General features: G+C 39.8%; 1 protein-coding gene across 4 annotated transcripts in view; it reads right to left on the reverse strand.

The window, feature by feature from the left end:
- Positions 1-1,103: 1,103 nt before the first annotated feature.
- The window catches only part of CILK1 (ciliogenesis associated kinase 1), a 30,456-nt gene continuing 6,936 nt past the window's right edge, over positions 1,104-24,623 (reverse strand). For 2 of the 4 annotated variants that reach the window (XM_042016100.1, XM_042016104.1), the window contains exons 2-14: positions 21,720-21,981; positions 19,778-19,832; positions 18,129-18,250; positions 16,802-16,881; positions 14,389-14,521; positions 13,803-13,974; positions 13,074-13,241; positions 10,473-10,769; positions 9,224-9,414; positions 8,527-8,681; positions 7,026-7,157; positions 5,225-5,338; positions 1,104-4,759 (exon numbers count right to left, since the gene is read on the reverse strand). In XM_042016100.1, the coding sequence (XP_041872034.1) occupies positions 4,605-4,759; positions 5,225-5,338; positions 7,026-7,157; positions 8,527-8,681; positions 9,224-9,414; positions 10,473-10,769; positions 13,074-13,241; positions 13,803-13,974; positions 14,389-14,521; positions 16,802-16,881; positions 18,129-18,250; positions 19,778-19,832; positions 21,720-21,820 (1,875 nt within the window). In that variant the 5' untranslated portion in view covers positions 21,821-21,981 and the 3' untranslated portion in view covers positions 1,104-4,604. The remainder of the gene's footprint in view (positions 4,760-5,224; positions 5,339-7,025; positions 7,158-8,526; positions 8,682-9,223; positions 9,415-10,472; positions 10,770-13,073; positions 13,242-13,802; positions 13,975-14,388; positions 14,522-16,801; positions 16,882-18,128; positions 18,251-19,777; positions 19,833-21,719; positions 21,982-24,623) is intronic. The other 2 variants (XM_042016105.1, XM_042016101.1) reach the window with 2 other exon arrangements.

Consider the following 24,623-nt stretch of genomic DNA (forward strand, 5'->3'; position numbering starts at 1 on the left):
CCGTGAGGTAAAGGGACCCTGGTCTCTTGAGCTATAAATAGCTGCGTGTGCGAAGTCTATGCCTGGATGTGAGGGCGATCTGGCTGCGACATCTGTCACCCCATTGATCGCCAGGGTTGATTCGGCTGATCTGGCTGGCTAGGCGGGTGTCCCCTTCCTCCCTCAACGCTCCATGTGCGTCCCTCCCGAAGCTGCGCGCTCGGTCGAAGAGGACGACCATCCCCGATAGAGGAGGACCGGTCTTCGGTCAAGGGTATACGAGTAGCTGCGCTCCCCTGCTAGAACCTCCAAACAAGCTCTCAAGGTCCATTTGTAGGAGAACGTAGGGTAGTCAAGCTTCCAAGACTGCAGACACATCCAAGTGAGGCGCTGCATGGGGCAGTTTGCCATTGTTTTGTGCCTCACACGCACATCCCTCGCAGTGAGGGTGTGTGTATGCAAACCCGCTACTTTTTTTCACTTTATCCCTTCTCCAGCTTCAATTCCCCAATCACCTAGGAATCCGTGAGCTTCGCACGACACACACACGCCCCCCAGGTAAAATCAGAATCCTTGCACATGTAAATGTATTTTTCATCTAGTTCTTCACCTGTGCAAGTGGTTTTCAGCCCACTTAAACAGCTAACAAAAGGGCTGGGCTTGTAAGTTATAAATTGTCTTCAGCTTCTACTGCCTTGAAAGCCAGGGGAGAAGGCTAAAGAGGTGACACAGGACACTGAGAACAAAACTAGAACAGAACAGACTAGACTAGACTAGACTAGACTAGAATAGAATAGGATTATTTTCCCTTGGGAGGGACCCACAACATTCTAGTTCAGCTGCCTGTCCTCCTGAAGTGTTATGCATGTTATAATTCAGTCTTGCAGGTAGTTTCAGAGGAGCTGACATCCAAGGAAGGACTCAGTGATGAGCTTTACATGGAGCTCACAGTACATTGCAGAAATTACATGCTTAGACTCGAATCATGTGGTCAGTGAATGTGCAGTGCCCCTCCAAGAAGGCTTATTAAAAAACTGAACCCCAACTACAAAAAAACAACCAAACAAAAGGCAAACTAAAGTGTTTTCATTAAAAACTGAATAAAAGAGCAGGTTAGTCAGTACTCCTTCAAGAATAACTTTATTCTGGGCAGGACATTTGACACAGAAGGAATGAAACAAGCATTTAGAATGTTTCTGAACGAAAACACTGAATAAACAAGAACCATTATTTTTCCCCTCAATGATAATTCTACCCCCTCCTTCCATATTAAATTCTAAAATGTTTTTTCAGTACGTTTTTGTCTTCACATTATGGAATATCCTGCTCACATCAACAGCCATATCAGATAGAGGAACACATGGGAGTGGGTTTTCTGGCTTTTTTTTTTTTTTTTGGCTAACATCATGGCACTTAGACACTACTTTTAGGAAAATCTGGATTACAGAGGTGAATGAATCCACTGTTAGACTCCTTTATTTCCAGTGGTCACTATTATTACATGTTATGCTTAAGCCTGAGAAAATGTAAACAGTACAATTCTAAAAACATTTTCCACAAAGATGCTGCTAAACATTGAAGCACAAGGTAGCAGGTTACATATCATAAATTCTCAGATATGCTGCTTGTCCAGATTTCAGTATATAAAGACCTCCATCTCTTCCATCTCTGTACTGCACAGAGACAGCATGGTTAAAATACATAAACCCACCTCTGTCCTGCTCAAAAAGAACTTTTCCAACTTCAGTAAGAATTTGCTTGAGTAAAGGATACAACCATTAAATATAGCTAATTTTCTGTCTCACTAAGTGAAAACTAGCAGTGATTTTGAGTGCAATATTATTAGCTTTTTTCCCCAAAATAAAAGGCTTTAACTTAGGAAAGGAGGAGATACAAAAAAAAAAAAAAAAAAAAAAATTAAAAGTACAGCTTCTTTTTCTAATCTTTTTGATGGACTGACTAAAGCCTGAATGCTATAGTCAAAAAAATCATCGAAGGTCTGATAAAGGTTCAGAGATTACAGGCCAGGTTCAGATTCATCCTGTGTTACTTGAATCTCACAGAGTTGTCCCCCTCCTTAGTGGAGAGACTCAGGTCTCTCCAGAGTGTTTGCATGTTCTCAAATGAGACAGATTTCGAGATGATTCTCACTCACCAGGGGTGAGTCACCTCACAACAAAGGAGCTCAACACTTAGGTATGATGAATCCAAGCCTCAGCCACCTGTTCTCATGACCTGTCTCCTTCCACTCCTAGGAACTAAGTGTACAGACCAGACTACTTTAATTGCCTACTTTGGTCTAGGGATACCAGGATAGGTTCAGGGTGCTCATTCTTAAAACAAATTACCCAGTGAGAAAATAAATTACATGGTATGTAGACATAAATACAGGTATTTATTTCCACCAAGAGAAACAACTATCTTTCCAGTTCTTGCACAAATATACGTATTTCCCTTTCCACTTACCCACAGACACCTACCAGTGTGTGCTTTAGAAATTAAACGGCTGCTTTACTTGCCTGGTAAGCATTGGCATCACTGCTGTGGAAGCAGTTAGGTATGGTTTGGAGTGAGTACTTGCTATGCCCAGATAACAGAGCAGCAGGACACAGAAGATGTCTTTGGCATGTGTAAGTCTTACATGCACACTTTTGCTCCCTCTTTGTCTTGTACTGTCTCACTGTGGGCTGAGCCCATAAAAGCAAACAGCAACCAGTGCTCCTCGGGGTTCCCCCTGTAGCACTGAGCCAGCAGCCCACCTAGGGTGCAGATTCCTTGAAATCCCACATGTTCTCCATGGGAAGCACTGAAACGGCCAGAATCTGTTCTCAGTCCGGAGTCCACAGCAGCTGGCCCTTGTATGTGCCAGCAGATCCCACAGAGAGGATCTCATTGGCACACAAGCCCTTCAGTTCCTGTGAAAGGGCTGGGAGCTGAGAACTGCACCTGCTCTGATCCCTTCAGGCTGTGTTTAAATCTCATAAATAAACCATTTGCCTGAGCTGATCTCACAATGAGCTCAGAAAGATGAGCATTTCTGCACACTTCTGCAGGAAGATGCGTTCTCTCAGAACACTTCAGCTTTGGCAGCACTGCTCCAGAACACAGCTACGGAAGGTGTTCTCCCACAGCACTGAACAGTTTTATCTTTCTTCTGTAGAAGGAGGTGCAGGAATAGACAAATGCTGACTGTGATCTAAATTAATATTCTGCTGATAGCTGGACTCTGGCACTCCTTTCCAGAGCAGAACTAAAGCAGATTATGGGGCTACTTTCTTTTCTCTCTAACTTGATATAAATCATTCTCTCTTATAAACTGAGTTAAACTGCTCTTCAAAGAACTGTATAAATTTCAGTGAAATCAACCACAGTTTTACAACATTTTCTTAACCGGATCACATTAAGATCCCATCTTTCCCTGCAGAGCCTCTGGGCCTAATTTATGGAAGTTGACATATTCTTCACATTGTAAATGAAGATGTATTGTGTGAAGAAGAACTGAGTATAAACATAAGCAAGCTTAGACTGACTTATTTCCTCTGGGTTGTTTTGGGGTTTTTTTTCCCTCTTAAGTGATTTAAAACAGCAGTGATTTAAAACAGTTGTGAAAACTAAGTCAGCTGCATAGATCTTGTTTCCTTAAACTCTGTTGCTGGCATATCATTAATATTTTGTTACTCTGAAACCAGTTTTATTAATTTTATTAATTTACTATTAATTGTTAATACAGTCTTTAATAGGTCTTCAGATCTTATATTCACAATGAAAGAAAAAGAAGAAACAGAATCTGCTTTTTCTCCTTAAAAATCATTGGAACATTTAAATGAATTTAACAGAGGTAGGTTCACATTCTATTTCATAGTGAACAATGCCAAAGAACAACTTTAAAGCAGGAAAAAGGAACACTCTGTCAGAAAATGGATCAAGAGAAGAATACCCTTCATCAAACAAGAGTCCTCAGATTTGGTAAATTTGGATTGCAGTCCAACAAAAAACCTTTTAAAAGGCAAAAATAAATTTAAAAAAAGGTGCCTCTCACAGACATTCAGCAGTCTCTCAGTGACTGTAAAGGAGAGTGTAGACTGTTAAGTCACTCCTCTGATGCCAGTACAAAGGCAAATGGTCGGTCATAAGACAACGGAAGTGTGGCATTGAGACATGGCATCACTGAAATTACACAGCCTCAATTAGCACATAAACTTTAGAAAATGTGTAATGAATGCTGCTTCCTCAGTACTTCTCCTTCACTGAAATATTGCACCACATATTTTTATCCACTTCTATCAAAAAGTTTAATCTAACAAAAAAGTTAATTTTTTTTAAAAGTTCATTATAAAAATTTGCTGTATAAAAATGCCAAATCCCCTAAGCCTTATATACAAAATGTATCACTTTTATGAAAATAATTGGACCCAAGTACATAACAAAACATTTTTATACAAAAACGTACAAGACTGCATTCAAATTAATGCAAATAAGTAAAAAAACCCTTCAAAAAAATGTCTCATTCATGGAAGATCTGCTTCTTTTAAAGGTACAGGTATATAAACCTATACATGTCAGAAATGGTCTCACGTTGGCCATTTCCTGGGAAGCATGCACTGGTCAGAGAGTATTTCCACAGGTCACCGGTGGGCGCCGTACTTCGCAGACCAGTCAACGCGCCCATGGATCGGCTCCGCGGCCGGCGGGAGAGGCATTAACCTCGGTGAGCTCTTGGTAGGTGAACTGAACGAGGGCCATCCAAGAAGGGGTCTGACTGACGTCAGAGAAGCAAAATCTAAAGGACAAAAAATACTGTGATATAAAGGTTCAGTGAACCCTGAACATCCACTGCATCCACACTGAACAACAACTGGATGCAGGTCCAGTTACTTCTTCAGGAAATAAGCCTCCTTTTTTAACAGTTTGCTGATGTGAAACAATAGTGCATCCAATCCCTAAAGACTCAGCAGACAAAGACTATTTACATCCCTGATTTGACAAGCGTGAATTCTGTGCCAGCTCTCACACCAACCTCTAGGTCCCATTGAAACAGGCTGTAGATAAACCCACATATTTAATAAACAAAAGTAAACATAAAGAAAATCCTTTGCCATATGAAGGAGAGGTTGCAAACAATACTTCCAGTCAGTCATATATTGACAAATAAAATAAAGCAAAGGTAAGCAGTTCAGTGCTGCATACATACAGCATTACTGGAGTACTGACCAAGGGACCAAGAGAACGCTGGTACTATACTTACCAGAAGATGGATCCACAACTGGTGCTAACTGAACCCTCTGCCCAGCAGAACCTACTTCCTTCTTCAGAAACGAAGGGACATAAGCACTCGTTAGACCACTTGATCCTATGGGCCCTGAAAGAAATGACAAGGAACATCTGAACACAGTGGATCTCCCATACTATCAACAGATGACAAAGGTGTGCCCTGAGGGGTCATGTTCAAGACCAAGCCTGATCATGGACTGATCAAAACAAGAACTTAATTGAAGACACTAGAAATCCACAGCTCCTATATATACACCTGCATTTGGGAGACTGTCAGCATCAGACTGCATCACAGATGAATGGAAAACAGTTACAAATTATACCTGTCAGGGAGAATACATCTCAGCTTTTTCAAGGTTTCTCAAAGCTTCCAAAACTTAGCATTCAGTTGGAATTATCTTGTTTGACTTTCAGCAACTACGTGCTAAGAGTATATTGACTCTTGGTGTCTATGTGGTGAGTCTGGGGCTTTGGTACTACACAGAGCTCTTACTGAAGCCTGTGAGAGCACAACTTGAAAATCTGGTACAGAGTCACATTTCAAATTTTAAAAGCCAGTTACAAAACTTGTCCCTAAGATGAGCAGCTTTGACTGACCTGTAGGATAAGCCATAGATAGGGAACAAAACAGTCTAGAGTTATAGCACAGATGGACACTAAACAAGATATCATGCAGACCATTGCACACATGCCTACGCTGTACTATTGCAGTGGCAAAGCCTATTGTGGGAAATGATGGTAATAAATAAAAAAGAGAAAAAACTAATTACATTCTATGCTGCTACAAAAGAAGCAAAAACTTCTAGAAGAGCCAGGAAGGAGACATGCTACGTATATAAAGGTTCTCATGTAGTTTAGCTGTTTACAGTGTCCTCCCATCTTGAATCTTTAAAGAATGATTTTCTGATTAAATTACGTCCAAAATTTTAAGTTGGGTTGTTTTTTTTAACCTGAGCTTCTAGAGGTCCAAAATGTTTATTTGGGCCAAGATTCAACACAAACTTTGGCAATAACATACTTTCTAAACAACATACAGAAAAGAAGTATGGCACTGCAGAACTGTATCACATGAAAACCTGAAGCCACAGTTTAGAGAGGAAATACACAGATAGAGTCTAGAAACATCAACATGTTTAAGTGTATCTGATAAAATCTAATGTAAAAATCTACAAATTAATTACTTCAACTCAAACAACAGTGATTAAATACCTGAAATACCAAATGCCAAAAAAAACCTGAAGAAGAAAAATTGAAAAGTTTTGCTTTTTGTCTGAATTTTTAAAACTACAATTATTACATTATTTTAAACAACATCAATTAAAAGACATAATGATAGGTTTTCTTTGCTTTATTCATGTAAGAAGACTGGTGTGTATGGCTAGTTCAATTTATACCAGCTTCCTCCTGTGGTGACAGCCATTTATGCAGCCGGTGGACTGAAATGCTCTGGAAACCAGAAAATATGACTTAAAAAAAACTGAGGAGGGAAACTGAAAGCAAGATGAAATATTTCAGGTTGAACAGACCTAAGCTGTCCAGCCTTCTATGCGTGGGGTACTTCAGACTTGTGAGGATTCATTAGAAGATACGACTATGTTTCAGTTTAAGGCAGTCTCCCAAAGAAGAGTACTCATAACCAATTTTTACACAAAGACAGGGTAGCAGGTATCTTAGGAGCTGACAGTGTTTTTGGAATGGATCACTCCAACATACACCTGTGGGGAATTGCAGAGACATCACTTACCGTTTTTCAGAGTCTTAGCACACCTTCTTACCTGAATTCATCCTGTTGGTAGTACTTCCTCCCAAACCAGAAGTTTTCCCAGACAAACCAGAACTGGGCCAGGGATGAGATGGAGCAGACTCTTTGTTTGAAGTGGAGACTATGCTATTCCTTGTGCTTATTCCTATATTGCAAAAAATTCAAAGATTACTTCATTAAAATTCCTGTTGCCACACAGGCCTGCATGCATTCCACCTGATGCACAGTCTTAGAGCAGATGCCTGGTTCAACTTAACCAAAACCTCTCCCTTTCAGTAACTCTCTGGGTCGCTCCCCATCCTCTCATAATACAGGAATGCTGTAACTAGCCACAGGCCCTAATCTGCAAACATCACAATGTATGTAGTTCCACTAGCATCAATGGCTGCTTAGATCACAGGGCAGGATCCTTACATCAGGGCCACAAATATTCTCAAGTCACAGAAGGTGAACCTTGCTATGTACATGAAATCTACGCTTCCCATAAAAGCCTAACGGTGACAACATAACCTGAGAGACAATACTAGCAATTCCATTTCTCATAGTACTATACTCGTCTTTGGTGTCTCTACTGCAAGCACAGATTATGCCAACAGTTTGCAGTACAGTTCAGATGTCACCTATTATTTGTATTTAACATAGAGCCCATATTTAAGCAGGGTACCTAACATTCAAGGACACACCCACAATTTATGATAAGGCTAAAGCAGACTTGGGATCAATGTGTTTTACAACCTCCTCTAGTAAAACAAGTTTTAGCTACCAAAACTCTACCTGAGAGACAATTTGAAAGTCAATTAATTGTTTCATGAAAAAAGACTGAGTTTGTTGTCATAATACCTTCTAGTTTACTTAATTCATTTTGAAACATTAGTACTACAAGTGAATGAATACTTAACACTACTTTTATGAATAGCCATTATGAGAAAGAATACACTTCAGCTCATTTTAAATACTAGCAGATATGCTGTCTGCCTCCTGTACTTCATCCTGCCCCAGCACTGGTCTCAGTATAGCAGAGGTTATCATGAAGACAGGCATGTAATTCTCTATAGAGACATGGATCTGCATTTTACTTAACTCCAAACTACAGCAAAGCATATTCCCACTACTAGTTAGCCTGTTGTTCATGGTATTATACACCCATGAGGTAAATGCACGGCACTTTCTTTCCCAGTCTAGAAGACCAGTCTTATACTTGTTAGGGAGACAGGGAATAGTTTGGCACATATACAGACATCTTCTAACACACCTCCAAGTATAAAAGTATCCATCAGGAGAAGGAAGTACCAACAATCCTGTCCCCTCGTTTGTAAGCAGCACTTCTCAGTTGCTAGACTGCTAGAATGTAGTTTGTGTCATGGCCATCTACATTAGCAAAGTTCTTTCTCTCCTCACGTTCTTTAAGCAGTAGCCCCCTTCCACAAGGTGAAAGGATAACAGCTAATGTACCAATGACTATTTCATACTGCTGTTGGAATTGCAGGAAGAAAAGGAAAGTATTTTTTACTAACCAGGTCGATACCTAGAATGGTTTAAGTAGTGTTGCTTTGCTGCAGAAACTCTCAGTGTGGGAGCATCCTGCTGCAAAAAGGTTGCATGGGAAGTTCGGGCACTGCTGCCAGAGCCTACAGCATCTGAAGGCTTCAGATTCAAAATGCTTTCAAATCTGTAATTCAAAAATTGGTACACATATTGGTACACATCCAATTCTTACAGCACATGTTTATTCACAACTGGCTTTCTCAACTCCATCCCATCTCCAGGAATCATTTCCTTCTGTGTTTGCTACACTGTAAGCACAATAACAACAGGGAATATTATCAACCTGAAGTCATACAAGTGCCCCTGAAAATCACATTTGTACTTCTAGTTCCCTTATACACTGCTTTTAAAGTTTTTATAAATCACTCAGTAGGTTTCTCTCTTCTGTATACCATCCATGGAAACTGCAGCTTAGAGTTGTCCAAAACAGTTTATATGCATGGAGTATGTCAAAATAGTCCACATATAAAATCGAAAAGTATATGTTCAAAGATTAACTTGGGGAAACTTAAGCCCATTTTTTCAGTGGGGAAGAAAAAAAGAATACAAAATTGTATAGAAATACATTTCCAGATACAAAGAAAGCATGAAGAGCAACAGCACTAAGAAAGAGAAAAAGGCCAAAGAAATAGACCAAACAGCACAAGCACATAAGAAGCCCCTTACCTACAAAGAGTTTCATCATTCTGCCTCTTCTTGTTTTTCAAGTCCATTCTCATGATGCAAGATGTGAAATCAAGGTCTTCTAAGTCATCCCAGTCTTCAGAACTCTTAACTGTCCTGGGAAGATGTCCCCATCTTCGCCTAGGTTTTGGTTTAAGTTCACCATTTATATTCTCAGACCCAGCAGATGTTTTCTGTATGAAGATTGATAAGAAACAAACCCATGTGCTTAGGCCATAAATCAGGTGACAGGAACAAAGAGGATTTTTTTTTTCTCTATCTCAAAGAATAATAGTGGTAATAGAGCTGTAACAACACAATCTTCATCTTCCATTAAATGTGCTAAGAACACAATCTGTAGCCTGCCGACATTATTACTTATCTTCTGCATTTCATCCTGTAATAAAGTGTCTTGAACTGACAAAAGAAGAAATTTCTTAAGTCTCAATTCCAGTTCTACTCATGTTTCAGTATGCACCTCCCAAACCATTACCTTATGCTCAATTTTTACTTCTAGACCCATGCTGGGAGTAAGAAACTGCATGAACGCTTATGTTTCCACAAGCCTGTGTCTGGACATTTTAAAAAATTTTATCTCTTGCAGGACAGCACAGGTACAAATTTGTGTCTCTTCAGCCGTTGAGGCTCAGCAGTACATTTGACCTTGTGTGACACTGGCCAGTACAGACCCTACTTATGACTGATTCACACTGTCTGCTCTCGTCATCTATCTTATTAATCCAATCTCCGTATCAGTCAACAAGAAGGGTACATTCCCATGCCGAAAGAACAATCTGTTGGTTTCCACGTTCAGTATGGAAGACCAAAGGGAATACTATTCCCAGTCAATAAATTGGATGCCATAAATGGATGAAGGCAATAGCCTCCTTTCCCTCATTTCCATACTATTTAGCTTAATACTTTTTTCTCTAGCATCAATCCCATTAATAGTTTGAACACCGTACATCCTTTTTACTCATATGAAATCAGTGTCATCCTGTAAGTGGTGCTTTTCAACAAAGGGAAGCACGAAATGGCTCTAAAATGAGAAACTGACTTGCTTGTTTTACAACAACTGGATTTAGATTTCAATAGAGTAAGTCCCAGTTTCTATCAGAAATTGTAACCATTTTTTATTCCCAGTCACGATCCTTTCAATAAAGAACCTTAAAAGAGAACAAGGAAAAGAAACACAAGGAAAAAAATTAGGCAGTATATCAGAAAGTTTATCTTATGCTAGATGGACCTTTACCTGCTGAGGAACCTTATTGTGAATTGCAGGCAGACGAACCTGGTTAGACTTGTCCTCCTGTAAGTAGTTACCGTGCTCAGCCCCAGAGTTGTCTGTCTTACATGCGTACACCACGTGCTGGGAAGACTGACTTTGTTGAAAAGGCCTTGATGAAATTCGGGCATTAGGTTTCAGAGGGGGCTGTGCTGGGGGGACAGGCTTAATATGCAGAGATGATTTATTGTGCAGTTCCTTTTGTTTTCCCAGTTCCTGAATGCCCAGGGCATGCCCAACCTGGAAGTATGAGTATCGAAGTGCCTAAAAAGTAATATAGACATTAGGCTTAGAAACCCATAGTTTTTCATTTATCCCAATCCTGTGTGTCAATAAAAATTTAATTTCCTTTTTTTCTGGGGTAGGAAACAGCAGAAGACCCATCTCTCAACACTAGATTCTAGTGAGCACAATCCACTTCAAAAAAATGCTACAATAGTAGAGAAATTTCAAGAGATACTGAGTTATCAAATCCTCTGTGGACTAGTACAGAAGGAAAGGTTCTGCAGAATTAAGATTTTTAACCAAGTATATGGCATCTAAAGGCATGTTTCATTACATGCTGTCTCTTCATGTGTGCATGTGCAAACACATCCCCCCCATCATTACAGATTCAGCCAGCAAAACTCAATGACCCCAAGAGACATCCCATGTCTTCCGTTCTCCATTCTCCAAGATGGAATGAAGTGAAAGAAATACAACCCTTATGAAAATTAGCCTCTATCTTTTCTGACAGACAAGTTAATAAAAGTACTCTTATCCTGCCTTAAAAGTAATTAAGGAGTTGTCTGTAAAGGAAATTAATCTGCCTATCTTGCTACTTCAAGCATACTCATCTTCCCAAAGACCTCTTACTGCAAAAAACTTCTAAAAGCTCAGATTCCTCACTCTATTTGTACTTTACTGTAAAACATTTGTTAATGCTCTTAATACTGTTACAGTCAGTATTTTTTTGTTTTTTGTTACCTTTGAGAGCTCTTAATCTATTTCACTTTTAAACTGTTTTAATTAGATTTCAAGCTTTTTATTGCAATTTGTACTGAAGGTCTAATTAAATCACAAAGGTACAGCTACAGCCCTTGAAGTCAAGTCAGATTTGAACCCAGAATCACATCTGTTTTCCAAAAGGTGCCCTGCTCATTTAATTGAGTACTATCCGAAACCAGTGGCTACCACCACCCATATGTGCAGTATGGATGACTTGGGCAATGCTTATGCACAGGATGTTGGAACATACCTGCAGTGCACTTGAGCTGTGGCTGCCCTGCAAAAGCTAGCCTTACCCAGGCAACATTGGGCTGGAGGAACAGAGAGCAAGGTGGACTGACAGCTGGCGGAAAGGCCAGGCCAAAGGGTGGTGGATCAATGGAACAAAGTCTTGGCTGGAGGCCAGGAAGTACCTGTCTTCCCCAGAGGTCATTATCAGGGCAAACACTGTTCAACGCCTCCATTAATGGCGTAGCTGGTGGTGCAGAGTGCACCCTCTGGAAGTCTGCTGATGACACGAGTGGAAGGAGGGGCTGACAGACCGGTTGGTTGAGCCGCCATCCTGTGGGACTTCTGCAAGCTGGTGAAATGGGCTGACAGGAACCTCATCAACTTAACAAGGGTAAATACCAAGTCCTGCACCTGGGAAGGAATAACCACATGCACCAGTACATGCTGGGGTCAACCACCTGGAAAGCAGCTTTGCAAGAAACGTCCTGGTAGACACCAACTTGAACATGGATGATCTACCAAATACGCCCTTGCTGCAAATAAGACTAACTCCTGGGCTGCCTGAGCAGGAGTGTTCCCAGCAGGTCGAGAATGGTGATCCTTCCACTCTGCTCAGCACAGGTGAGGCCATGCCTGGACTGCTGTGTCCAGTTTTTGCCTCCCCAGCAGAAGAGAGAGATGGACATAATGGAGAGTCCAGCAAAGGGCCACAAAGGTGATTAAGGGACTGGAGCATCTCACATGTGAGGAAAGACAGAGAGCTGGGACTTCTCATCCTGGAGAAGAGAAGGTTCTTGAGGATCTTATCGAAGTATGCAAAAAAACAGAAGGGAAAGTGCAAAGAAGATGGAGTGAGTCTCTTTTCAGGGGTGCCCAGTGACAATGGGCACAAACTGAAACACAGGAAGCTCCCTCTGAACATCAAGAAACACTTTCTCACTCTGAGAATAACTGAGCACTGGCACAGGTTGCCTAAGGCAAGGTGGTTGAACCAGATTCCAGCCATTCTGTGGCGAACAGCATCACAGCCTGCAGCCATACATCCTACCTTCTGCTATTCCTACCTACTCTGCTGCTATTCACAGTGACTGGGTTACACTTAATTCAAGTGTATTTGCATGCTGCAGTCACACCTTTGATCATCGAGCATATACCCCAAGCAGTTAATGTTTCATGCAAAAGACTGATGACACTCTCTTAATTACCCGCCTTTGTCTTGCAAATTGTTCTTGGATTCTCCTCTTCTCCCTTCTAAGAACTGCACCCCTGAGCAACTGCTAAATGACTGTTCCTTGCAGTAAAAGAAAAAAAATCACAAGCAGAAATGAGAAAAAGAAAACAAAATCAAACCTGAGTAGCTGTTGGCCGCTTTTTGGGGTCCCACTGAAGCATATCTCTCATGAGCTGCACTGCTTCACTGCTAGCATTAGGTATGAGAGTTTTTAGGTTGTTAGGTACACACTGAGGCCAGCGAAAATTCATGGAAGCTGAAAGTTGGTAGCCTTCAGGCCAGTCGTTCTGAAAGAATGAGATTTCCAAACACAAAAAAAGGTCAAGCTGTAAAGTATCAGTGCCTAAGCACTCTAGCACATATTTTACCAGTAACAGACTGTGTCCAACTTGCTCTGGACTTATATTGAAAATTTCACTAAAAATCTTCACCTCAAACCTCTGGTGAGAGGTGAGTCTTGCTGTACATCCAACAGAGTCAAGGGCACAAATGGAACCAGGAAATAGGAATCTCGCCATGATCCCAATTTTTAGCCTCTTAAACCATAGGTTTATACGCAATGTACAAGAGAAAATTTAATTCCCACCTAATGAAATCACAGTCTAAGGACCTAGTTTGCTGTTCAGGGATCTGTCTCTCCTCCTCTCTGTGTCAGCTTTTACAGCATAATTACGTAATGTTTACTGCACAGAAAATAAGCTTTAATTTAGATTATTATATCTGAGATCAATACCATAAATTAGCAGTAAGGAGGAAAATTTATTATTTTTATGCTTACTGCTACTGTGTCATTGTGTATTGTAGAACAGTTCCAGGATTACTGCAGTATGGAACACCATTTCAGTTACCTTTTTTGGGGTCCCTAAGACTTGGCAAATTTTGAATATAGTATCAATTTCACTGGCGCCTGGGAAGAGAGGCCTCAGTGTGTAAACTTCTGCCATTATGCAACCAACAGCCCAAATATCTATTGGAGAACTGTAGCAGGTGGATCTCAAAAGGACTTCAGGAGCCCTGTACCTGTAACAAGAAAGAAAAGGAAACCCCAACAATCAACACAATTCAAACATACATGAAATAACTCACCTCTTCATTCTTTGCTATTAAGAGCAAAGATCCTTTAAAAACCTCCTCTCCTGTACACAGACCTTTTCTTTTTTTGATTAAAACTACATAAGCTTCTGTAAACTCTCTTATACCTTCCTGACATGCAACAATCCTAGCATGTTCCCACCTGCCTTACCCCACTCCCTCTGTGCTCCTGCCATCTGTAAACTGTCTTGCACTAACTGAAGCTTTTCAAGTTATGGCAACTTTAAATAGAAGTTTCATAAGGAGGAGGCATTAAAAGTGGTATAACGATCAGCACAAATTCAGTACTGTACTGCTTTAAAGTGTCAAGTTCCTACAATGTAGCTGAGTACTAGCACTTACCATCTTGTGGATACATAATCGGTGTAAGGAGGTCGAGATCGGATTTCTCGGGCTAAGCCAAAATCTGCAATTTTCACAAGTTCTGGTCCCATGCAAAGCAGATTTTCAGGTTTCAAGTCCCTGTGGAAGAACCCTGAAATTCAAATGAAATATTGATGTGGATTGCAATGTCATAGCTGTATCCTTTACTTCCCAACTGGATTATTTTATTTTAGTTCTTAGCATTGAAGCTGGAACAGCATCACACAGACGTCAAAGTCTTAAGTGAGCTGGTCAGTACAAGGTTGTACAGTTGGACTGTGAAAAACAGTACACACAAGTTGGCTATCTTGTAACAATTCAGAGCATTCAGTCAGACAGCTCCTTCAAGAAAGTGAGACTTCTCTACACCATTTTAATGCTAGCTTCATTCTAAATGGAAACTGCCCAATGAAGTTATTGATCAGTTACGTAACGTTATTTTAAACAATATATGAAAATGAGGGGGTTTTTGCATTTTGAACTTCTTTTTAAATCTCAGAACATAATCTGCAAGCACTCAGCTACTCATCATCCTGTAAGAAGATCTCAGTGTATTTTTTTAGTGCCCTCTGCATTCAGCAAGAACTGATCATGAATGAATGTTTCGCAAGAGCTCCTTCAATACAAATGAGAGAAGAGGACTGGAGTATCACTGACTACTGTCTCTGAAATTTGCTTCCACCATTAGCCTGCAAATCTTGTCCTTATGCTTCTTTCTTGCAAGCATCTGAAACCACCATTCCTATCTACAGCTCCCTCTGTACTACCTTACTGAGCTCCTTTTCAGAGACTCCAATATGCTTACTTCTTCCATGGGTTGGAATATGCTCCCACAGAGAATGGACTAAACATTCACACAGGATGTGTCTATACTGTCCACCATAACTAGATTAGCTTTTGTTTGTTAGATTAATGTATAACAGCATTGAAGACATAGTGCTGTAGGTATCTGCTAACCAGGACACTGTATCCTTCCTAGGGATGTTGAGTTGACGTTCTGGTGCCAGCTTGAGCTACTGCCTCTCTATGGAATGTACTAGGCAGAGCAATCAAGGCTTTTCTTAGCATTTAGTGCAATCACGTCTGTATTTTGCTGCACAGACATGCACCAACAGAATGCTTGTGAGGCAATTTATTTCATGACAAACTTGTAAAAAGAGCAATCCGTTGTGTGCTCAAATATAAGAAGATGCTTAAGAGTTTGGATGGACAAAGAATGCAAAAGGTATACTTGACAAGCATTTCTATGCCATACAGGAGCAGAACAGAGAAATACAGAGAGGGCAAAAAAGTTCATGTGATTTTTTCCAAAACTGTTGCAGAGAGAATCTTGGGAGACCCACTCTTACACTGTGAGCCACAATACCATCACAATCATCCTGTCAGGCCTGCCAAACATTTCCAGGTGTTTTTAAGTACAGATTTGCACCATCTTGGCAGAAGTGAAAGTCTAGTGTGGTAGCAGGTCAGTGAAAAAGACAGTTAGTTTTGACATAGAACTGTTCAGTCTTCACAGCTACAGTAAGTTAAATAGCAATAAAAGCTGTTCTGAAAGGCCGTGATCCATTTGACAATTTATTGAAAAAAGGTGGCTTAGAAAAATATTATGCAAAAATCTATCTTCACAGATTATACATGTCACTGCAACAGACTAGAATTTAGTTTGGTTTCAGATGAGTATCTAAAACCCATCAGAAGAGCAAATAAAGCCATTAGCTTGAAAATATTTTGGAAAACACAGTTTTCCTTATCAGAAGGGATAACCCAGAGAGCTCTCCAGCAACAGACCCTACAGTGCACCTAGCAGACAGAATTGCAGAGGTCACCAAAACATGGTGAGGAAGCTATAATTGAAATAAGGTGTTTGAGATTTTTTTTTTGTTAGTTAAGTGGGTCTTGTTACTACTGGCTCGTACATCAGCTTTAGCTTTTATCATTGTTGGAAAAATTAATTGGAAGCCCATGCAACAAAAGCTGTTTGTCACTCAGACTTTATTACTTTAAATGTGTCTTATAGAGAATGTGCATTTTATTCAGGTATCTGTGTGTACCTTGAGAAAAGAGTAATTTCTTCTTTATTCTCACTCTCAGGGGACCTCTAAATCTATCAGGAAATGTGTCCATTAACATCCAATGAGTTTGAGAGTGGCCAGCTGCCAGACTGAGAAAGTGGAAATCTACAGACAAGGAACTGAGCAAACCTCCAGACTGAAGTATTAGTCAACTATAAAATACAGGTATTTTCAGTAACCTGATCTCTCATATAGTGCTATTCTTTTGATCACTCCTTCTACTAAAGTTAGTAATGTAATTGCTAGTATATTCATCAAAAAACTTACACAAACATTATCTGGCTCTAATTTAGAATGCTTATAGCTAAAACGTAACTTACCATGCTTATGAATAAATGCAAGCCCTTGCAGGATCTGATACATAATATTCCTAACGGTAGACTCAGGGAACAGTTTGTTTCTGTGGAATAAAAGGGAATAAAGAATTATTAATTATTAAATTCACACATCAGCTTATGCTTTCTAATGAACCAAAGATAAAAGGTAGAAACAACAATAAAGCTGCTAGTCAGCTTTTCATATTTGCCTATTATCTTTTTTAGTTACAGAAGAAATTCTTATCTCCTCTACAGTCCTTTGGCACAAAACTGGCAATTTAACTAAGAATTAAGCAAATAAACCACATTCTTAAAGGTTTGACTTACACAATGTCTAACAAGTCCAAGGCCTAGCTAAACCATCGAGAATATGATGCACAGCATACTTTTAAAGACATCTGGGCTTTTTGTTTTCATAAGAAGGTAGGATATCATGCATTTCTAAGAAATTCCTAAAGATAATTGGTTATAGACTTGAATCATTTCTTCAAAGTTCATTATTTCATATAATTGAAAATCAGCACCCATACATATGTGCCAAATTAAGCTACAGTTTTATATACCTGTGCATGCACACTAAGTATTTTTATGCTTAAAAAGGTATTTTATGTAGCATTCACATATTGTAACAAAAACATTATTTTGTTAAATCAAGGAAGATTATTGTCATCTGCCAGGCTGATACCATGGTCTATAGAGAGAAACAATTCAAAGCAGGGAATGTTGCCCTCAGTTATCCTCTGGTGGATGTTATCATGGCCCAAAGGCTAAAATTAAGACTTTATTAATGCTCCAGCAAATATCAAAAAGCTAGATTTTATTAAGAATGCTGACGAATGAAACAGGCAGTCTTTGGTCATGTCAGCTCAAATTGCAAGGAAAAATAATTCCTGGAAGCAACCCAAAATTTGACACCTCTTGATTACTGTTCCAACTACTTTTTATTTATTCATTTATTTGAGGAAGCCATAAAAGAAGAGGTGGTGCTACCACTCTCTTATAAAAAAGCATGGTTGGAATACTTACATAGACAAAAGTTCTAGGTCCAATGCTTCCTCAGTGTGAGGGCTGTTACCCAGCTCCTATCTCTCAAAAGAGCACCCTACTCACCTGCCCCACTAATCTGGGACAAGACACTGGAAACTCTCATTAGACTGGCCTGGATATGCTCAAAGGTGACAGCCATAGCTCCCACTACAGCCTGCAGCTTTAAGCCATAGTGATCTAAGCCTACAAATGATCCAAAGTCCTTTGAACAGTAACAGGGGTGTTAAAAGCACATTACAAAAGTAATTAATTTGTATCAGGAATGGGTGATGCTGTTACATACCTCTCTTTCATTAACTGATAAAGATTTTCCTTCATGTATTCAAACACAAAATACAAATGATCATTTTCCCTGATAACTTCTTTCAGCTTTACCACATTGGCATGGTTTAATTTCTTCAAAGACTAGAAAGAGAAAATACAAACAGCATTTTACAAGGGTCTTAATATAGCGAAAAAAGAAAAAAAAACCCAACTTATTTCAACTGTTGTTGAAGAATTAACTTCAAAAACTCTTTGGTGTCTTAAATAATCAGACAGCTCTGAGAACAAAGGCCAGATCTCCAAGTACTACCACATACATATACAGTCTATGTAGTAATTTAATGTGCTGGTCATTCAAAAGCCAGCTATCTGCTATCACTGTAAGCACCAAAACAATTGCATTTTCTCTGTAAGTAACTTTTTAATGGCAGAATTCACATCCTTCTTGCACCTGCACTGGTAACAGTCAGGTCAGAGTCAGGACTAAAAACAACCCTGGAAAGCCTTCCTTGGTACTGTGGATTAACCTCTGTGGGCAGCTGAGCTTGTTCAGCCCTCCAAGCGGGATGGGGAAAATAATCAGAAGGGCAGAAAGTGAGACAACTCATAGGCCGAGATACAGAGTTTAAAAGCCAAGCATGCAAGCAAAATACAAAATTCATTCATTGCTTCCCACGGGCAGGCAGGTGTTCAGGCACCTCCAGTACAGCAGGGCTCCATCACATATAATGGTAACTTGGGAAATCAAATGTCATCACTCTGAAGGTCTCCTGCTTCCTCCTCCTTCCCCCAACTTTTGTTGCTCAGCACAATGTCACATGGGATGTCCCTTCGGTCAGCTGGGGTCAGCTGTCCTGGCTATGTCCCCTCCCAGCCTTCTGTCCACCTTCAGCCTACTCACTGACAGGGAAGCATGAAAGACAGAGAAGGCCTGAGGTTGTGAAAGGACTGCTCAACAAAAACTAACACATGCCTGTGTTGTCAGGACTGTTTTGGTCAGAAATCCAAAACACAGACTCAGAGAAGCTGCTATGAAGAAAAGTAACTCTACCCCAGCCAAAACTAGCATATTTGGGTCTTCCTTCTTTACATACACTTCCTTGGGTATCTTTTTTTTAGATTTTTAGTGTATTCGACCTTAATTTTTACATGGTACTGTAATAAAATGACCTAGATTTTCTGCATGTTTTCGGTGCTGAGCATAAATTAAGGAGGTCCTTAAAGCATACCCCCAATGTTTCACTGGCATCAGAATTTCATGCTAAATGTCTGCCCCCAAGCCAACTACAGAGAAACAACTGCATGTACAAAAGCTAATGCTGCGCAAAGGGCGTGTGTTCTAAAGCTCTGAAAAACAAACACCAATCAGCTCCAGGTGTTGTGACAGGAAAGCTCTCACTCACACACTCCCCCCCCTCCACCGCAAGGAGGAAGCAGCTCTCTACAATCAAATGATTTTTTGCAAGACTACAGAATTTCAATAAGCATTTTCCTAAGACTACAGACACTCCCTTCCCATGCAGAGTCAGGAAACAGAACTGTAATGTCATATGCCACAGCTCACACTGGGAGTAGTTTTTCACGGAAGAGTTGTAAAGAATTTGATGTAACCCCAGAACATGACAGTGATCGTCTAAACTGAAGTCAACCACTGAAGAAAACAAGTACCTTAACCTCCCGAAGGTTCATGCATTCCTCCCAGGAATAAAACTTTCTCTTCATTCTACAAAAGTAGAGGGGAAAATAATGACTAATGCATTGAAAACATCAACTGTTCTTAGAACCAAAAGTCTCACTGCATCATAACAATTCAGTTCTTCCATCAAAATAGAAGATGTTAGTTCCTTTGTCAAAAAACTTTCCATCTCTAGACAAGGTACACTCACACAGAATTACCAGAATACACACTCAAATAGAATTACACTCAAATAATAATTACTATTACACGGGAGTGCATTCTTCTGTGTATATATATATATATATATATATATCTTGCTGAAAATAATTCAGAGCCTTCAACAAGCCTAGGCATGCTAATTTTCTTTCTGGTATAACAATGTGGTGGAGTAGAGTCTGTAAAAGGAACAAGGGTAGTTTTGACAATTATGAACAACTCAGAGGAAGGTTTTGAAACAAATTAAATGAAGATCCAATCACTTCTCTGGGTCTCCAATTCTATTATATTCTCCTTACTCCTCTTCCCTATATTTTGATTTCTCTGTAATTTTAGTATCTTGCTGTATTTCCACGTTTTCCTTTGTCCACTGCTCCCTATGTTTCTCCTTCCCTTGCAAGGTGCATCCATCATGCCAACTACTTGTCAAATTCTGCTTTTCCCTTCAAGCTTATAAGCGACTCTGCTCTAACAGAAACAAACTGCATGGCAGTTTTCTTCTAAGCCAGAATATAACCCTGAACACATTATTTTTGTGTGCTCATACACATTTTGATTACCACTCAGTTCTTTGAGATGTAACTCTATGCTTTAGGACCAATAGGATGAAGGCTCACACACACATGCACACAGAAGATCACAGATTAAAACTTACAAAAATACTCAACTGTGTAGAGTCTGGATTTCAGAGGGAGTTAGGCACTCTCTGAAGATATGAGCCTTTGCCTTTAATGATAATTCAGTATTACATATTATTGTAGCAAGTTTCCAGTTTGAAATCAGCTCTTACAATTAGAGTAGTTTTAAGAACTACAAACCCTTCATGTCATAAAGGGGTCGGGGTTATTTTTTTCTGAGCAGTTTTTGCAGTTACTGTCTTGTGCACTCAGTTACCAGGCCACTTCTGTTTTTAATAAAGGACTGGCATTAACGTGTAAGCTAAGAGAATGCTTCCAGCTTGTTCTGATTTTTCTGAGTTTCTCCCATACTGCAAACTGAAAATCAAAGGTGCCTCTAGCAAGGTCTGATACAGGCAAAATACCCTCAGCATAGAGGATTTAGAAAGTTGATAAAGCCAGCTATTGACTGCTCATACAAAACACCATTGTACTGAAAGCTTTTTTGACAAGTCTGTCCCTGGGTCTTGGTTGGTATTTCAGGAAGGTGCCTGCAATGCTTTACAGCTGTTTCTTACCATAGCTAGGACAAATAAGCCATTGACAAACTAAGGTCACTGCCGAAGCAGCAGACAAAAATCAAATGAATTTCTCAAGGAAAATCTTAAGCTGGAAAGACCAATATGCAATAGCATAAAAGATACAGATAATGGACAATGACATAAATTGTGTTAATTATCACTGCAGTATTATTATTACATTGAAAATTAGACTACAAAATATATGCCCCATGTAAGCAGCAGCGAAAGGGCTGTAGATTTCATAGCAGCACTGCAGAATACTCTAATACATACCACGTTTGACTGCACATAGCTGCAGAGCGCTGTTATGATAAGCCTTTGTATCTCACCCTCTTTATCTCCTGCTGAGGCCTTGGAGGATACAAGGAACTTAAGTTTTTCACGTGGCCCCAGTACAACTCCATACAAAAAAGTGGCATGAAATGTGAAGTACTCAAACCAGCATGACCAAGTTGATGCAGACCTAGAAAAGAAAAACCTGGACTATCCGTTGTTAAGTAATGTATGAAAACACTTACTTTTTAATGGCTATTAGCTCTCCAGATTCAATGCTTCTCCCTAGGAGAACAGAGCCGTAGGTCCCATCACCAAGCTGTCTGATAGTTTTGTACCTATTCATGATGAGGATACTTTAGCTGCAAGTGCATTTCAGTCCTTAGCATTTCTTGTGTTTTTTCTCCTCCGAGCGTAACCAGTTCTTTCTGTGGCAGCATAAATATAGAGCACTCAGGACAGTGTGAACAGTTGCAGGAATCATGTTTTCAAGACTTAGCCTTTGGTCTGAAAGCACAGAACACAATCCATTTGATTTCTGTACCCTTCTGAGATTGCTTGTTTGCAGATTCCACTCTCCTCTAGGAGGACAGTCCTCATCAGCCATACACAAACACTCGTCTTGGTCTCTCACCAGAGAGGGCCAGCCTGTATCTGGATGTAACTCGGTATGTTCCCCAAAGCCACTCTTATGCTAAAGCTAAAGGTACCTTACAGCAAGCTTGCAGACAGCCCTGATGGGAGACACTATTGCTTAAATCAGAGGATAAAATCTCATGGCCTGGAGAAAACAGTCTGGTAACAGAAAAAATGAAGCTTTACAATGCAATAGGAGAGGATCTGTCCTAGTCAAATTATTAGACATGTAAGTTACCATCTTACAAGTCACACTGCCATCAGTTAAACCAATATCCTGAATTTCCATAAGATCCTATGTGAGAGAGCACAGCCATATGCATTCCCTTAAAGTGTTCAGAGGAAGAATATTACATTCATGTCAGGTAAGAATAAATAATTTTACTACAGTAACTCTAAGCATGAATCGGTTTCTAGAAGTAGCAGCTACATCAGATTATCTACCTGATCTTTTGCTGTGACACTGTATGAACAAAATGATCATAGAATGGTTTGGGTTGGAAGAGACCTTAAAACCTTCTAGTTCCAACCCCTGTGCCATGGGCAGAGACACCTTCCAGTACCCAGGTTGCTCAAAGCCTGACCCAGTCTGGCCTTGAATCCTTCCAGGGATGAGGCATCCACAGAATCTCTGCTAGATAACAAAGCAAAAAGCTTCTTATTTCTAGTTTAATGTAATTGTTGCTGGTATTTCCTCCACTACAGTTTAGAAAAAATGTAATCTATTCTTTGTAAACTAACCATACATTTGAAATAAAACAGAATTCCCCTGCAACGAAGGTTTGGTCCCTACGTTCTCTTATTCTCCACCTCTTAAAAAGACAGCAATACTCATGGCTTGTGACTTTTGCATTCTGTAACATGTAATTTAACTACATTTTCACAATTTTTTTTGGTAGTAGCCTTATATCTCCCGTATTTCACAAAGCTGTATTATGATTTTAGAAGTAATGGGATTATATTACTAGAACTCTGAACTGACATCATTGCAGAGCCACAATCCAGTAGATTCAAGATGTTGTGAACATCCTTTATTTTCCATCTTCTAAGCCTACTAGTCCTACTAATACTGATACAGGAACAAAGATCAGGAAATATGAAGTTAACATACCTTTTGACAATTTACCCATTGAGTAGCATGTCTCTAAACCTATCTCAGACACTGGGTAGTGTCTCAGACAGGCAGGAGGAACTACCCCCTAGCAGTACCTGTTTCTCTCCACACACTACTACAGAGAACCAGAACCGAGCACCTTACATTAGAGACCTAATCCCATATTTTGTACTACTTGCCAAGGAACACAGAGCCTGTCTGTAACAACAGCAGTTTGGAGTACCAGTTCCTTTTTGGCTGGTTTTCAGGCTGTGCACCTGAATGGCATAAAGCTATGTTCAATGATCTGCATCCAGATTAAAAAGCTTTAAGCTGGTTACTCCAGCTGGTCAGTGACTGGATGGCAACTCAGAAGCTTTTATTTATTTTTTTTATTATTATTATTTATTCAGATCCTTGGCAACAAAATTTCAAACACCAACAAATCCCTGCATGTTCTTTTAGTCTGAAAATCTAAAATTTATTAATATTCAAACAATTTTATACAGTAATTTCAAATCAACACAGATGGGACTTGTGGACTTTTCAGCACATACTGCACTAACAACAGAGTTCTGAAACTGTGACCCTAACAGATGTGATGTCTTAACAATTCACAGACTCCTATGCTGTCCCTGACTCACCATTCACATATCCCTTTCAGGGAACTGTGACTGAAGAGTGGAGAGCACCCTTGCTTCATGTTTGATAACCACAGCAAAACTAAAGATATGTAACACTACTAGCAATAATCACCAGTAGCTGGATAGATTGTTTATCTGATGTCTCTTGAGCAGATGAAGTGGTGAACCTAACTGCTTATTCCTTGCTGAGGATACTAATTTAAGTCCCTCTCCTTTCCACAGCCACCAATTTTCACAAAACTTGTATGAAATTATCTTTGCAATTCCAGCTCTGGTGACCAAACTAGACTAATCGAAATATTTTTGAGGAATAAAGCTGAGCAGAGCAAAAAAAAACCGAACAAAAAACCCCAAACAAACAAAACCAACAAACCCTAAGAAAACCAAAAACAAAAACCCCCCAAATACAAAACCAAACAAACAAAAAAACAAAACACAAAAAAACCACCCACACCCAAATCAAACAAAAAAAACCAAAAAAATCAAAACAAAACAAAACAAACAAAAAAAACCAAAAAACAAACAAAAAAACCCCCAAACCAGTCAGAAAACAGAGATTTCAGTGAGGAATGCATGTTAAAAAACAGTCCAGGATGCACAGAAGTTACCCCAGCTCCTATGGAAGCAAAAACCCACCTGTATGAAAACCCACTGACCAAACCCTAAATAAAAGTCTTCTCTGGGTAACTCAATCAGCACCATTTCTTCTTGAACTTCATAGTGAAGTTGTGTTGCTGCCTGTTTTGAGCTTCCCCTCCCCCCTCCCAAAGACATGT

This window comes from Corvus kubaryi, unplaced genomic scaffold (assembly GCF_017639235.1).
Source record: "Corvus kubaryi isolate FWS band 111438036 unplaced genomic scaffold, C.kubaryi_AGA036_p1.0 split3-73, whole genome shotgun sequence".
NCBI lineage: Eukaryota > Metazoa > Chordata > Aves > Passeriformes > Corvidae > Corvus > Corvus kubaryi.